A 15771-nucleotide genomic window follows, 5' to 3' on the forward strand; every position below is an offset into this window, starting at 1 on the left:
TAAAACATTGAAGGACTTTTTGTGAAATACTCTTCACCTTCTTGCAGAAAGTTAGATTTTTTTAAAAAGGTGGAAAAAGCTGAAGAGGAGATGTTAGCTTAGCATAAAGACTTGAAACTGCTAGCCTGGCTCTGTTAAGTTCACTCTGGTCTTTGCATGTATGTTAATCAGCTTTCGAGCTGCTGGTAGGCAGATGTTACCTGTGGACAGAGCTAAATGTTTCCCTCCATGTTTAGTCTGTTTGCTAAGCTTCATACAGGGAATAGGGTCAGTCTCATCCAACTCTCGTCAATTTCCAAAACTATTAGTCTGAATAACAAGTTACATGCAATGACATTTTACTGATTGTCTTCTACTTTTTTCCAAATAGACGGCAAATGCCCAACAAGAGCAAATTGAGCAAGAGAAGGCCATTCTTCAGCAGTCCTTCCTCACAGAGAAGCAACTGTTGTTGAAAAGAGAAAAGGCTGTTGAAGATGAGAAAAAGAAGCTTGAGAAACAGTTTGAGGATGAAGTCAACAAGGCTAAAGCTCTGAAAGATGAACAAGAACGTCAGCAGAAGCTAATGGAAGAGGAGAAGAAGAAACTTAAGGCCATTTTGGATGAAGCTGTAAAGAAGCAAAAGGCGGCTGAAGAAGAGATGAAAAACAAGCAGAAAGAAATGGAAGTGCTCGAAAAGAAGAGGCTTGAACAAGAAAAACTCCTGGGAGAGGAAAACAAGAAGCTCAGGGAGAAACTCCAGAGTCTTGAGGTGGCCTCCAAACAGGGTGCCTCCGAAACGAAGGACATGAAAGTCCAGACTGATGAGGTTCCTGAGGAGCAGTTAGTTGCCATGACAATGGTGGGAACGACAAAGAAAGTTTTCAATGGGTCTGTTGAAGCGGACGGAGCGAAGAAGGCTGCAGAATCACCGTTTGTGTTTGATGGAATTAGAGAGAAGGTTCCCGCTGAAAGGCTTCATGACATTGGTGTCCTGACCAAAAAGGAATTGGACAAATTGAAAAAGGGAAAAGTCTCGGTGCAAGAGCTCGGAAAGACTGATAAAGTTAAATCATGTCTTCAGGGTCAGAGCTGTGTAGGAGGTGTCTTGACTCCATCCAAAAAGAAAATGAGCATCTATCAGGCTATGACTGAAAACCAGATCACTCCCAACACTGCCACAATGCTCCTGGAAGCTCAAGCAGCTTCTGGTTACATCGTAGATCCAGTGAAAAATAAACTCCTCACTGTCGACGAGGCTGTTAAAGAAGAGTTAATCGGCCCCGAGCTTCATGATAGGATGCTCTCTGCAGAGCGAGCGGCCACTGGCTTCAAAGATCCCTATACCGGAGCCAAAATCTCTCTCTTTGAGGCCATGAAGAAGGGACTTATTGAAAAGGAGCCAGCCACCAAATTCCTGGATGTACAGCTTGCAACCGGCGGCATCGTTGACCCCATCAATAGCCATAGAGTGCCACTTCAGACTGCCTACAAGCAGGGTCAGTTTGATGCAGACATGAACAAGAAACTCACTGATCCCAGTGATGATTGCAAGTTATTCATTGACCCCAGCACTCAGGAGCATCTCACTTACAAACAGTTGCTGGAGAAATGCACCAAGGATGCAGAGACAGGACTGCTGATATTACCGGTAAGCGAGAAAGCTGCTGAGAGTGAGAGAACATACACAGATCTGGAGACCAAAGACGTGTTCAGTACGTCAAACGTTGTTGTGCCTTTTGGAAGATTCAAGGGCAAAACCGTCACCATTTGGGAAGTCATAAATTCAGAGTACTTTACAGAACCGCAAAGAAGAGAATTGATTCGCCAGTACAGGACAGGAAAGATCACGGTAGAGAAAATTATCAAAATTGTCATCACTGTTGTGGAAGACAAGGAGAAGGATAAAGAAAACATGTTTAATGGTTTGAGGGCTCCAGTCTCTGCCAGTGAACTGTTGGAGTCTAAGATTATAAACAAAGACTTGTTCAACAAACTGAGTAATGGCAAGATAACGGTGAAGGAGATCTCCGAGATGGAGCCTGTGAAGAAGGCGCTACAAGGAACACCGAGCATTGCTGGACTACTGATTGAAGCAACCAAGGAGAAAATGCCTTTCTATCAAGCTATGAAGGAAGAATTACTGTCACCAGAAACTGTGTCAAACCTTCTTGAAGCTCAAGCAGCGACTGGGTGTGTAATCGACCCGGTCAAAAATGAGAAGTTCCCTGTTGATGAAGCGGTTAAGTCGGGACTTGTGGGCCCAGAACTCCATGAACGACTCCTGTCAGCAGAGAGAGCCATCAGCGGCTACAAAGACCCGTATACAGGAAAGAAGGTGTCTCTGTTTGAAGCCATGAACAAAGGCCTCATCAAGAAAGACCATGGCATCCGGCTGCTTGAGGCACAACTCTCAACAGGTGGAATCATTGACCCTGTTAACAGCTATCGCATCCCGCATGAGGTGGCTTGTAAGCGTGGATATTTTGATGAGGAAATCGGCAAAACCTTGAACAAAAACACTGATGACACAAAGGTGTTTTATGATCCTAACTCACAAGAGCATTCAACGTATGCTCAGCTCATGGATAAATGTGTCCCAGACAAAGAAACTGGACTCCTGTTGCTTCCTCTTTCAAAGAAGGCTGCAAAGCCAAAAGAAGACAAACAGGTTACAGAGGCGAAGACAAAAGAGGCTTTGAACCATTCAACTATGGAGCTGGACTGTGGCCCTTTCAAAGGCAGAAAAGTCACAATTTGGGAGATCATACACTCTGAATACATCACTGAGGAGCGAAGAATAGAGCTGATTCGCCAGTACAGAATGGGGCAGGTGACAATTGAAAAGTTGATAAAGATTGTGATAACAATGGTTGACGAAAAAGAAGACAAAACAAAGGAAGAGGCCTGTTTTGAAGGCCTTAGAGCACCAGTCACTGCCAGCTCTTTGCTTGATTCCAACATCATTGATAAGGCGACATTTGACCAAATCCAACAGGGTAAAAAGACACCTAAAGAGGTTAGTGAAACTGATAAGGTACGGAAGTACTTGCAGGGCACAGACTGCATTGATGGCATCACTATGGGAGATTCAAATGAGAAGTTAAGCATATATCAAGCAATGAAGAAGAATGTTTTGCAGCAAAACACTGGGCTTGCGCTACTTGAGGCCCAAGCTGGAACTGGTTTCATAACTGATCCGGTCAGAAATCAGAAATACTCTGTGGATGATGCTGTGAAGAATGGAGTTGTTGGCCCAGAGCTTCATGAGAAACTTCTCTCAGCTGAAAAAGCAGTGACTGGATACAAAGATCCGTATACGGGCAATACAATTTCTCTATTCCAAGCCATGAAGAAAGAACTTGTCCTGAGGGAGCATGCTATTCCTCTCCTGGAGGCTCAGTTTACTACAGGAGGGCTCATCGATCCGGTCAGCAGCCATCGTGTTCCCAATGATGTGGCCATTCAGCGTGGCTTTTGCACTAAACAAATGTCCAAGTCATTCAATGAACCCTCAGGCGATGTTAAAGGCTTCACCGATCCCAACACCAATGAAAGCGTTACTTACAAACAGTTGGTGGAGAAATGTGTAAGAGATGCCAACTCTGGTCTGTGCTACCTGCCTCTGTCAAAGGTTGAAGCTCCTGCTCCTGTTGAGAAATCCTATCAGTACACAGAGGAGCAAGCTGAAACAGATCTAGCTAACACTCAAATTGAGATCCCTCATAAGAGTTTTGCAGGAAAGACTATGACCATTTGGGAAATCATGAACTCAAATATGCTTCCTGTGGAGGAGAGACTGCGCCTCATGGAGCAGTATCGCTCGGGACAAATCACAAAGGACAGAATGCTAATCATCATCATTGAAATCATTGACCAAAGAGAGACTCTAAAGTCGGAGCAGAGCATGTCATGTGATGTAATCAGAAGAAGAATTACTATTGAAGAGTTATACAGTGCTCGAATTATTGACTTGCAGACATACAACCTCTTAAAACAAGAGAAGATGACTGTTCGGGAGGTCATGGAAATGCCATCAGTCAAACAGTACCTCTTTGGTACAGGTTGCATTGCTGGAATCATGTCAGACAATCCTCCAAAGATCAGCATTTACCAGGCTATGAAGAGCGGACAGATTAAACCTGAAGTTGCATTGAATCTCCTCGAGGCCCAAGCAGCGACAGGATTCATGATCGATCCAGTGAAAGATGAACTTCTGACAGTGGATGAAGCTGTACGCAAGGGGCTTGTGGGCCCTGAACTTCATGACAAACTTCTCTCTGCTGAAAGGGCAGTTACAGGTTACAAGGATCCGTACAGCGGGAAAGTGATTTCTCTCTTCCAGGCAATGAAAAAAGACCTTGTTCCTGAGGATTATGCCTTGAGGCTTTTGGAGGCCCAGAATGCCACCGGTGGATTAATTGATCCTGAATACTACTTCCGCCTCCCTACAGATGTTGCCATGCAGCGTGGATACATCAACAAGGAGACACTCGACAGACTATCTGAACCGACTGAGGATGTGCGAGGCTACACTGATCCAACGACAGATGAAAAGCAGAGCTACGCCCAGCTACTGAAAAGATGTAGAGTTGATAAAGCAAGTGGTTTGCGGCTACTTTCACTAGCAGATAGAAGACTTCTCTTCAAGGGTCTCAGAAAGCAAATCACTGTGGACGAGCTGCTTCGTTCACAGATCATCAGCCAAAAGACATACAATGAACTTACAGAGGGTACCATTACAGTGGAGGAGGTCAGCAGAGAGGTGAAGAAATACCTGGAGGGTACCAGCTGTATTGCTGGTGTGTTTGTCGAATCTAGCAAAGACCGTCTGTCTATTTACCAAGCAATGAAGAAGAACATGATCAGACCAGGGACTGCCTTTGAGCTCCTCGAGGCTCAAGCCGCCACAGGATATGTAATTGATCCTATTAAGAACCTGAAACTGAATGTCATTGACGCTGTTAAGATGGGTGTTGTTGGCCAAGAGTTTAAAGATAAACTCCACTCAGCTGAACGAGCAGTCACAGGCTACAAGGATCCTTATTCTGGCAAGATCATCTCACTATTCCAGGCTATGAAAAAGGGCCTCATTCTGAAAGATCATGGCATTCGTCTGCTAGAGGCTCAAATTGCTACTGGTGGAATCATTGATCCACAGGAGAGCCATCGCTTGCCAGTTGAAACAGCATATGAACGTGGCCTCTTCGATGAGGAAATGAATGAAATCCTCACTGACCCATCCGATGACACAAAGGGCTTCTTTGACCCCAACACTGAGGAAAATCTCACCTACCTGCAACTGATGGAGAGATGTATGATAGACCCAGAAACAGGCCTCGCTCTTCTGCTGCTGAAAGAGAAGAAGCGCGAGAAGAAGACATCATCCAAGTCCTCTGTTCGCAAGCGCAGGGTCGTCATCGTCGATCCAGAGACTGGCAAAGAGATGTCTGTGTATGAGGCATACCAGAAAGGGCTCATTGACCACCAGACCTATCTTGAGCTGGCTGAGCAAGAGTGCGAGTGGGAGGAAATTACCATCACCTCATCTGATGGAGTTGTGAAATCCATGATCATTGACAGAAGGTCTGGTCGGCAGTATGACATTGATGATGCAATCTCAAAGGGCCTGATTGACAAGTCAGCTCTGGAACAGTACCGTGCAGGAACTCTGTCCATCACAGAGTTTGCAGACATGCTATCTGGAAACACGAGCGGTGTCAGATCACGGTCATCCTCCTTTGGCTCCTCTTCCTCTTACCCCATGAGTCCAATACCTTCTATAAAAGCACCAGCAACCACATGGAACGACCCAACTGAGGAAACTGGCCCTGTGGCTGGAATCTTGGACACAGAAACTCTGGAGAAGGTGTCCATCACAGAGGCCATGCACAGGAACCTTGTGGACAATATAACAGGCCAAAGGTTGTTGGAAGCTCAGGCCTGCACAGGAGGTATTATCGACCCAAATACGGGAGAGAAATTTGCTGTTGCGGATGCAATGAACAAGGGGCTTGTGGATAAAATCATGGTTGACCGCATCAGTCTCGCCCAGAAGGCGTGCAACGGATTTGAGGATCCCAGAACCAAAACCAAAATGTCAGCAGCCCAAGCCCTAAAGAAAGGCTGGCTATACTATGAGGCTGGCCAGCGATTCCTTGAGGTCCAGTATCTCACCGGTGGATTAATTGAACCAGATGCTACCAGCAGAGTCCCCATAGATGAGGCCGTGAAGAAGGGCACCTTAGATGCACGCACTGCTCAGAAGTTACGAGATGTCAGTGCATACTCAAAATACCTCACGTGCCCTAAAACCAAGCTGAAGATCTCTTACAAAGATGCTATGGAAAGGAGCATGGTAGAGGAGGGGACTGGTCTGCGACTACTTGAAGCCTCATCCCAATCAAGCAAAGGCCTGTACAGTCCCTACAGCGTCAGCGGGTCAGGCTCCGCTTCTGGGTCACGGTCCGGCTCAAGATCTGGCTCCAGAAGAGGCAGCATCGATGCCACAGGATCAAGTTTTACAACAACCTTCTCTTCCTCTTCCTCTTCCTTTAGTTCACCAAGCTATGGCCGTCGATACTGAGTTTGAAAGTCAAGCAATGATTTTCTAGGGGAAGGATACACTAAAAAGCCACAGTGCTCACCAGATGCCTACTTCTCAGTGGAATATGGACTACTTTTATTCTGCTCTGCATGTGGTTATTACAGGACGTTAATACAAGTTGAATCATTGTGTTTATTTTATGTGTCACATTTACTTTTAGTTATGTCTATGCTATTCTATCAGACTTTCTGACTACCGTACTGTAAGCTGCATACACAAGAGCTGTTTATTATTTCCAATATCTATCAAAAAGATTTTTTTTTAAGTTTAAGGACTTACGGTTCCACATACAGGATTCTATTTACGATATCGTGCGTGTTACACTATAACTGCTCATTACCCGATTGAACCAAACAAGCATTTCTGTACATGTGTAAATTTCTGAATATTTGGGGAGAAAAAAAAGTTAGCAAAAGAAAGATAAATGCCACTCTGCAGAGCAGAATAAGGAGTCTCCCCCGAAGATGAATAAACACTAAGAGTGTCTGCTTTAAGAACGCCAAGCTTCAAGATCTTTTCTCTCCCGGGCTACACTGCCGCATATACTCTCTCCCATTATCTACTCCATTCCCAGTTGTCTGTCATATAACCCGGAGTTACAGCGACATGCTAACCTCGTGATGAACCTCAAAACAGCAAGCTCCCGTAAATGGAAGGACTCTGTAGCCTATTATGACCGTTAACACCATCTGACGTCATACAAGGCCCGCCTTTCTGAACACTTTAAAAAGGTACGTTTACTATTTCTCGGTACGTTTGTGTCATTTAGGTTCTAAGCTCCAAAGTCTAATGTTGCTGTTCAATGTTGAATTTCTCTGTTTCAGATATTGCCTCCACAGTTCATCTCCAGCTCCAGTGACCCCCCCTCGCATTAATTTGGACTTTGGCCTTCATTTGAATCATGATTTTATCGAACAGTTGCAGAAACACAATTGCTTCTATGACATTTCATTCGATACCATGCTTTGTAAATGCCTGCAAAAATACTCTGAAACACTTAACTGGGCTGTTGAGTATTATAACATGGTGCAGTGCTACACTGCACACTGGCTGATGCATGACTGGCTGAGCATACTGGTATGTTTACTGTGTTATCAGGTGTATCAGCCTCTTTTACAGTCCAACTACAGCATCTCACAATCTAACTTCAGAATAACTCTTCATGTCATAAATTTAATAGCTACAACTTTACAATTGCCCCCCCACACACACACACACACACACACACACACCTTACACAGATAGTAATGTAATATACATTGACGATTGAGAGAGATCTTTAAGCTTTGCCACCAGACCCAGTATTTGTATTTTCCACAGCATATACTTATTTTGATTGTCCTTTGTAAAGCGACACATATGATCTGTATCATTTTATTTCCGTACTCTTTATTTCTGCTTTGCATGATTTACTAACATTTAAAAAGGTGCAAACACAAAGTCGTTGAATCTATTAAAGCATTTATTTTACTTTTACGTTTCAAAAGGTTTGAAGGATTTATTTTAAAGAGGGTTGTCAAACCTTGTTGAAAAGGGTGTATTTATAATAAAATGGTGACAAGGAATTTTATTGTAACACCGTACGCTATGTAAATAAACATGAAAATGAAAGTTCTCTCTGGTTTAGTCATTATTACATTTTGACAGATCATGTTGAATTTAAAGCTGATGAAAATATTTTTTTTACGTTTGTATCAGATGATCGCAGATTCATTTCAATTAACATAATTACTATCCACAAATGTGTGTGTTAAATTACCCAGGACAGCTTACCTTTACCTTTGAGTGCCATGTTTCACCATCTACAAAGATGTTGGTGCTGATATGTTGATATTTCTCTTGAGTTCAGTGGTGAGTTAGAAAAGCTGGAAAGAATTCAAACTCTCCCCTTTGACACAAATTTCACTTCTGGATCAATCAACTTTTTAGATGTTAAATTAATACAAAATGGTGAAAAAAAACTACAAACAAGTATTCCCACTAAACCCACTGACAGGAACACTGATGACTGCAAGCAGTTTTAATCCAAGACCACTGAAAGAAAGATTGTTGTTACAACAAGACCAGAGAAAGATCCAGAATCTTTACTGAGACCAGACAGAAGAAAAGGTGACAAGTTAATGCAGGTGATACATGTGATGAGATTATCCTATGGGATGCCTTGTTATAAGGCTTTATAGATACATTATAATGTGTTATGATTGTGCTTATAAAGCATTATAGACATGACTTTGATGACTGCAGAGAACGATGGACTTTAATTAGAAACAGTGCAAAGGCTTCAAGTTAATTTGTATTGCTCTTCTGTATATGGCAGCACACTGAAAGCCAATATAAATATAGCTCCACGTGATGTTATAGGTAATAGGGGGTTCAACTCCTGTCCTCCACTGTAAACTCAGTGCAGGCAAAAGTAAAACCAGATACTCATTAAGGCAGAAGCACATCATTGTTATATTATCAATGCAAAATTGAATGCAACGATATACTGTTATGGAATTCAATATATAGCAACACCTCATATTTAAACCTGTTGGAATTGTTTTATAGTATAGCATGTAAATACTTATTAGTAATAGAATAGAGTTGAAAGAAAAGTCAAAGACAAAAGTCATAGTATAGTATGTCGATAAAAGTAAAATAAAGTCATAGTATGTTGAAGAAAGCTTTTGAGAAATATAGTATAGTATGTCTTAAAAAAGAAAGTCATAGTTTAGTATGTTGAAACGTAAGAAAAAAGAGAAAAAAACTCCTAGTATAAAATGTGGAAAAGTTTTTAAAAAGTCAGTATAATATGTAGAAAAAATACCATGTATGTCTAAAAGAAGTTTTTAAAAAAGTATGTCGGAAAAGGTTAAAAAAATTATACGTCAAAATGATTTCTTTAAAATCATAGTTTTATAGTTTTCATGTTGAAAAAATTGTATAGTAATTCTAAGAAAAAAATCATAGTTCAGAATGTCGAAAAAAGTTTTAATAATATAACAAATAAAGTCATAGTATATGTCGGAACAATTTATAAAATAAGTCATAGTATAGTATGTCGAGGGAAAAAAGTCTTGATTACATCAGTGCCTTTCACAACTTTTAGGACATTGGGATTTAAATAAGTGTAATTTGAGTGTTTGCACTGTAGTATTTAATTATCCTCTCCTCTACAGACGTCTATTTATACATTAATGGTCACACATTCATCGGCGTTTTTATTTCAAAATGGCTGCAGAACGCGACCACAGCGTCTCTTCGCTTCTATACTCTTTGACAAACCTGTCTGTCACGGACACTACGTTGGCAGATGTGAAAAGACACCTGTATCCATGGGTCAGACTGACCAATCAGCGCCATTGAGTGGTCTCTCAATGGTCGCTGGCCGAGGGCCATTTTCATTTTCCCACGCATGGAAATGATACATTTAATACAAAGTTCATACTGGGTCATAAGCATGGACTGTGTAAAAGCCCCCATACGTGTGAGGAGGGGTTCAAACGTAGAATAAAGCGCATTGTACTACAACATGTCCTTATCCAAAGACCAACTGTCGGTAGCCGCCGCCGAGCAATCACGAAAGCCCAAATGCACCCGGTGCCGACACCATGGGATCACCGTCCCGCAGAAGGGCCACGTTAAGTGCTGTCCTTTTCTCAAATGTGACTGCTGGAAGTGCTATATCATCACACAACGGACTCACATCACGGCCCTCCAGCGAAGTCTGAAGAAAGCCTCAAAGAACCCCCAAAATAAAGAGCAACGACTCGGCGTCCACACCGCCGTCAGCGCGGGGAAACCAGCGGCTGAGGAGACTTGTAGCCCCTTGGCCCCGGATGAAGAGGGTCTGTCGGCCGCATTGGGTACGGATGGGGCCACGGAGCGGGCCGCCGCAAACCGGAGTAAACCTGCCGCGGGGGGGCAGACGTCGGCCGGTTTGGACAGCGGAGAGGTGGTGCCCTTCACTTCCAGTGAGGAAGAGCCTCGCACACGCTTTAGTAAGTTATTTTATCATTACCGTTAATTATAACATGTTTAATAAAACAACTCTTAAGTTATAGCCGATAGAGCTGTTAGGATACTGTTGGATACATATTGAAGCTTCGTCACATAAGCTGAACTGTTATGACGGAGCTAGCTCCCTAAAATAACAACAACAAATTCACTTAAAGCACCAAAAATAATATTAAACAACGAACATGACGGGACATAATGCAGATAACATAACGTTTGTTGTAGAAAATAACATGTAATGATATTTTAGGCCTGTGAGTAAATCGATATACACTTTTGGATTTTCTATCCTCAACAACTTTGTGATTTGCGAGTAAAAACTTTATAGACTCCGGATGGCACGAGACTAGCTTTATTGCAGTTTTTAAAAGAAAACTCCAGCGGCCAAATGTCCGGTGGGTTGACGTCATCAACGGCCATTAATGGAACACCTGCGGCTCAGTTGAACGGAGCAGCGCGTGAGGCGAGCGGCGCAGGGTGCGTTCGTTATGAGTCACTTTGAGCGCCGGAGGGCACTCCGCTCGTGTTATAACCGTTCGGTTGTTCAGAGCTCCACACTTTTTATAAACTGATGGATAACGTTTTTTTCTTTCATCCATTTCAACTTTCCAGTCCGTGAATCCATAAAGCAATAAGACATCATTGTATTTTTAGAGCTAAAACAATTAGTTGATTAAACGATAAGGTTATAACGACAATGAATCAGCACTATGACATATACAATAGTTTCAGTCATTTTTCAAACAAAAAAGCCAAGCACTGACTCAAGTTAATTTACTTTAAAGTTGCATAAAATGGAAGTACTACAGTACAGCTCTACTCCACTACATTTGTCTGACAGCGTTACTCGTTACATTTAAAAGCTCTGGAAAATGCAGCATCACAAAGTCTTTTTAGAGACACGTGGTTCTCTCAGGACAGCGACGCTGCAAACGTGAGACGATCTTAAAGAATATGATGCATTTCTGTAAATTATACCAAACATTATATTAGTTAAAATCTACATCTACAGCAGTAAAACGCAACATGCACATGAATGGAGCAGTGATATGAATCCACAAACATCATAGCAAAACAATAGCAGGGAACATTGTACTGCACAACGAGTGTTTTTACTTTTAATACTTACAAATATATACAAGTATATTTACAAGTAAATATGGTTGATACTATTTGCACACTTTTAATTAAAGTTTTGCATGCATAACTTCATTTTGTAGAGGAATATTTTCACAATGTAATATTGCTACTCTTAAGAAAATAATGTAAATACTTCCTCTGCCACACATGAGGTTTAAATAAACATTTTAGGGGAGTTTGGAGTATATGATCGACAAAACAAGCTATTTGAAAACTTCACCATGAACTCAGGAATATATAAATGGTATTTTGTCACTTTTGTTCATCGCAAATTATTAAATGAAATGGTGAGATCATCAGTTGCAGCCCTGGTAATGTTGTCATGTACATATTGTTGCCAGGTTAGATTGAATTTTGGCCCTGATGTAAATGCATATGGAGAAACCTACTCCCTCACCCTGAAACACCAGTTGATATGATATTTAAAATGAATACAAAATTAATCTTTAAGTAGATTTGAATGCTCAAGTGTATTATAATATCTTACCTTTCCTTCCAGATGCTCCTTACTTTGGTGGATTTGGCCCGGCTGCACCTCTGCCTGTTCTTCACGTCCCGTGGATGTCGGGTTACCCCAGCGGCTACGGGCCGCGTCCAAACCTCCTGCTCCACAGGCCGTGGTGGCCCCCCGTGCCCACTGGGCTTTACAACAATGGCCTCCGCGGGCCTCTGATGTTCCCCCACTTCCAGCTGGCTGCTCCGCATTACCCGCCTCCACAGGGGCCTGGACCTGCTGCTGTGAGACGGCCGCTCCTCTTTGAATACCGTAGGCCAGCTGTGAAGTGTGTAAACAAAACTGATATTATGACCTAATGAAACAATGTATGCGTTTATACGTCAGGAGGATTGCAGACCGGTCTTCTTCACCCTCCGACCCCTCGCGCTCCCAGAGCCAGGAGGAGCCGATGTCCTGGCAGCATCCACCGTCTCCTCCGTCCAAACCCACTGAGCCAGATGTGGAGGAGCTGGATTAAAGCACAGTGAGCAGGTTCATAAGGGGGGCTACATTATAAGAACTGAGCCATTTCCTCCAGGTTTTGTTTTTTGCAGTTTGTCGGCAAACCTGTTTGTTTCCCCTTGTTTGGTACCAAACAACACATCAGACACAAGTATTGACAACAGTCCTGTTCACAGTGCTGGCATGAATGTTTCTGCACACTGTTTGGTTGTAACATATTGATATAAGATTGTTGATAAAAAGAAGCCAAGTCCATGATAGTAATTATTTTGTATGTCTCGTTTTGAATTGATATTAAAATGTGTTTACAAAGAAAAATACAATTTTCATATACATCTTTTTTTTGTGTCATATGGATGCATGCAAGGCAGCAAGGAGAGTGACCCAGAAGCAGCAGACAGGAACAGTTCAGGGATGTAAACACAGAATGGAAGAGAACTAGCTCACCCAATGATGGTCCAAAACCAGGAGGGCAGTCCAAGCAAGGCACACTTCTCCAAATGGGGGGGTCAGGCAGAGAGTCCACGGTCAAGCTTACTTTTAGGTAGCGGGGACAGGGTGTCAGAGGTTTGAAAGAAAATGACAAGAAAGCAAGCAGGCAACTTTGCAGATCTGTGAGGGAATGAGTGTAAAGGGCCAGACTGCAGCGCTGACGAGGGCAAAGTGGAAACAGGTGAGCAGGTGGAGTCTGAGGGCGTCTGGAGGACAGTCCAGAGAACGGCAATGAAAGAAGGAATGTGGCTGAAGGGAGGCACAGACTGTTAGACGTTTATTCAATATGTTTTTCACTAATGATATTGACATTGCCTCCTGCTAACCTTTAATGTAATACTGTTGTAACTAAAACTAGTTTAGAGAAAAAAACAACAACAAGCATGATTCATCATTTTGGCTTAATTTCAACAATTTAACTATTCCGTCACTTTATTTCATTATTAGTATTATTAGTAACCAGTAGCTCTTTTATGAAGCATCATCTTTTTTAATGTCATTCCACTAGTCATTGAAATATATATATTGCGGATCATATTGGAGACTACAACTTTCATTTCATTTTGAAAAAAAAAACATGTACTTTGAGAAAATATTCATGTTTGTTTTTACACTAAAGAAAATATTATAATAAAAAGCATTTGAATAATGACTACCGCAGTATTAGTCATGCTCTAACTTATATGGACGGGTGGGAATTTCACCTTCATTGAAAAAGGAAATCTCTTTGACAGTATAAATGAAGGTGCGGTTTTCATTGGTTTCACTCTTTTACAAAAACATTTTTTAACCTCCTTAAGAACCCCTTAAAACATGCATATATTCCATTAAAATACCTAAATATACTACAATCCTTTCGTGTATCCATTAAATATCCTCTCAAAATCCCAGTAAAGTACCTTAGTTAGTTAATAATAGTTATTAATGTGTGAACTAATTGTAATTTAAGGGGATTTAGTTATATAGTTAATAAACTTCCCTTGTCCATTCTCCTTTTCTGCTTCCATCGCTCCTGTTTTAAGTATGAAGCCCACATTTTGTAATAACATCCACCAGGGGGGGGGGTTTACTTTCAACATTTAAGATCTGTCAAGAGAGGTTAAAGCGTCACATCCCCACTGATAGTAAACCTTCTCAAACCCTAAAATCAGTGGTGGAATGTAACCGAGTACATTTGTTCAAGTCGTGTACTTATGTACATTTTTGGGGTACTTGTATTCCTGTGTGTTTTCATTTCATGCTACTTTTATTTGACAGTTACTTTGCAGATTTTACAGAAAAAAATATATATGATAAGCTGTGTTTTATAACACAATACAGTTTTGTATAATAACACAGGCTGCTAACTTTTGTGTCTTATGACCGTGAGTTGTTAGCAGTTCTACCAAAGCGACACATCATCTAAACCCCTCAAATGGTTTGACTTAAATAAATGCCTGAGTCTCTAAAACTCTCAAATAATTTACACACAGAGCCAAGATTAAGGGGAAGTTCCCACACTCGAAATATATTTGTCTAAAATCATATTCATTGTTTGAAATGTATTCATGTATATTCACAATCATACTGTGATATGGGCCTGTATCTTTGTCATATATTCACATCACTGAGGCAGGGTGGTTGTGCTCTTTTGAGCGCCTCAATCATGTACATTTTTACAGGCAGATAAATGCATAGTTCATTCTGTAAGTCAACAGCTTTGGTGTACAAGGGAAACAGGATGCTCTGTTAGAGGGTGAAAGAACGGCCAAGGGATAAGGATTAGGGAGTCTAGGCTTCTTTGTACAAAAATATGCGCAACTCTGCTAAAAGTGAATAAAACACGAACAGTCTCTCTGTTTTAGATGCAGCGAGTTGGGGAGTAAACCCAGTGGCCTTGGAGCCCGTAGTCATTTTAGGTTTTCACAGGGCAAAGACGAGCGCTGGTCATCTTGTCCTACGGCCAGATCAGATCAGAGGAAGACGAGCGGGGAAGAAGACTGTGACTACTCAAATATCTAAATCCAGTATCCTCTGTTTTGACATACACAGTGTAACTTGTCTGAGCAGGAAACGTGGGACAGGAGGGGGGAGACCAGGACAGAATGAGGGTATAAAGTGATGTACATTTCCATTGTGAAGCCAGTCGACTGCTAAAAGTGCTATGATTGTGCGCGACTCAAGCCACCCCTCACACAGTCTCTTCAGCCTCCTGCCCTCTGGGAGAAGATACCGGAGCCTCCGTGCTCGCACCACCAGACTCTCAAACAGCTTCGTCCACCAGGCTGTTAGGAAGCTGAACTCTCTGAACTCTCTCCCTCCTCTCTTTTAAGACTCCCCATGTCCAACTGCTGCTAAATACAGATTGATAGTTTTTTTGTTTTTTTCTCTTATTATATATATATTGTCTAAATGTTTTTTTTAATCTATTGCACTGTATTCACTTTATATGTTTATATGTTGGACTAGAGAGAAAAGTCTTTTCAACTCCCCTGTATGTTCAGTGCATTGTGGAATTAACAATAAAGCAAACTTTGAACTTTGAACTTTGAACTTTGACTCCGGACAGCTCGGTTTACTTGTACACTTTGTGATGCAAATAAATCTGCGTGAACTG

At 41.8% G+C, this 15771-nt stretch overlaps 2 protein-coding genes across 2 annotated transcripts in view; both read left to right on the forward strand.

Annotated features, from left to right (window-relative positions):
- pleca (plectin a) overlaps window positions 1-8201 on the forward strand; it is a 101421-nt gene extending 93220 nt beyond the window's left edge. Inside the window, exons 38-39 of the mRNA XM_076105620.1 lie at window positions 371-7317; window positions 7411-8201. Of these exons, the coding sequence (XP_075961735.1) occupies window positions 371-6565 (6195 nt within the window). The 3' untranslated portion in view covers window positions 6566-7317; window positions 7411-8201. The remainder of the gene's footprint in view (window positions 1-370; window positions 7318-7410) is intronic.
- Window positions 8202-10100: 1899 nt separating this feature from the next.
- On the forward strand, window positions 10101-12699 carry LOC142965186 (uncharacterized). Its single transcript, XM_076105986.1, has 3 exons — window positions 10101-10563; window positions 12225-12507; window positions 12567-12699. The coding sequence occupies exons 1-3, from the start codon at window positions 10101-10103 to the stop codon at window positions 12697-12699; spliced, it is 879 nt and encodes a 292-aa protein (XP_075962101.1).
- The last annotated feature ends 3072 nt before the right edge of the window (window positions 12700-15771 follow it).

Source organism: Anarhichas minor, unplaced genomic scaffold (genome assembly GCF_050575085.1).
Source record: "Anarhichas minor isolate MPS153535 unplaced genomic scaffold, ASM5057508v1 ptg000033l, whole genome shotgun sequence".
Lineage (NCBI taxonomy): Eukaryota > Metazoa > Chordata > Actinopteri > Perciformes > Anarhichadidae > Anarhichas > Anarhichas minor.

Excerpts from the sequence above, each read along its gene's own strand:
- LOC142965186 (XM_076105986.1), top strand. The coding sequence starts at position 10,101 with ATGTCCTTATCCAAAGACCAACTGTCGGTAGCCGCCGCCGAGCAATCA. Across the intron at positions 10,564-12,224 it reads TGAGGAAGAGCCTCGCACAC|ATGCTCCTTACTTTGGTGGA; the intron begins GCTTTAGTAAGT and ends CTTTCCTTCCAG. Across the intron at positions 12,508-12,566 it reads TACCGTAGGCCAGCTGTGAA|GAGGATTGCAGACCGGTCTT; the intron begins GTGTGTAAACAA and ends TTTATACGTCAG.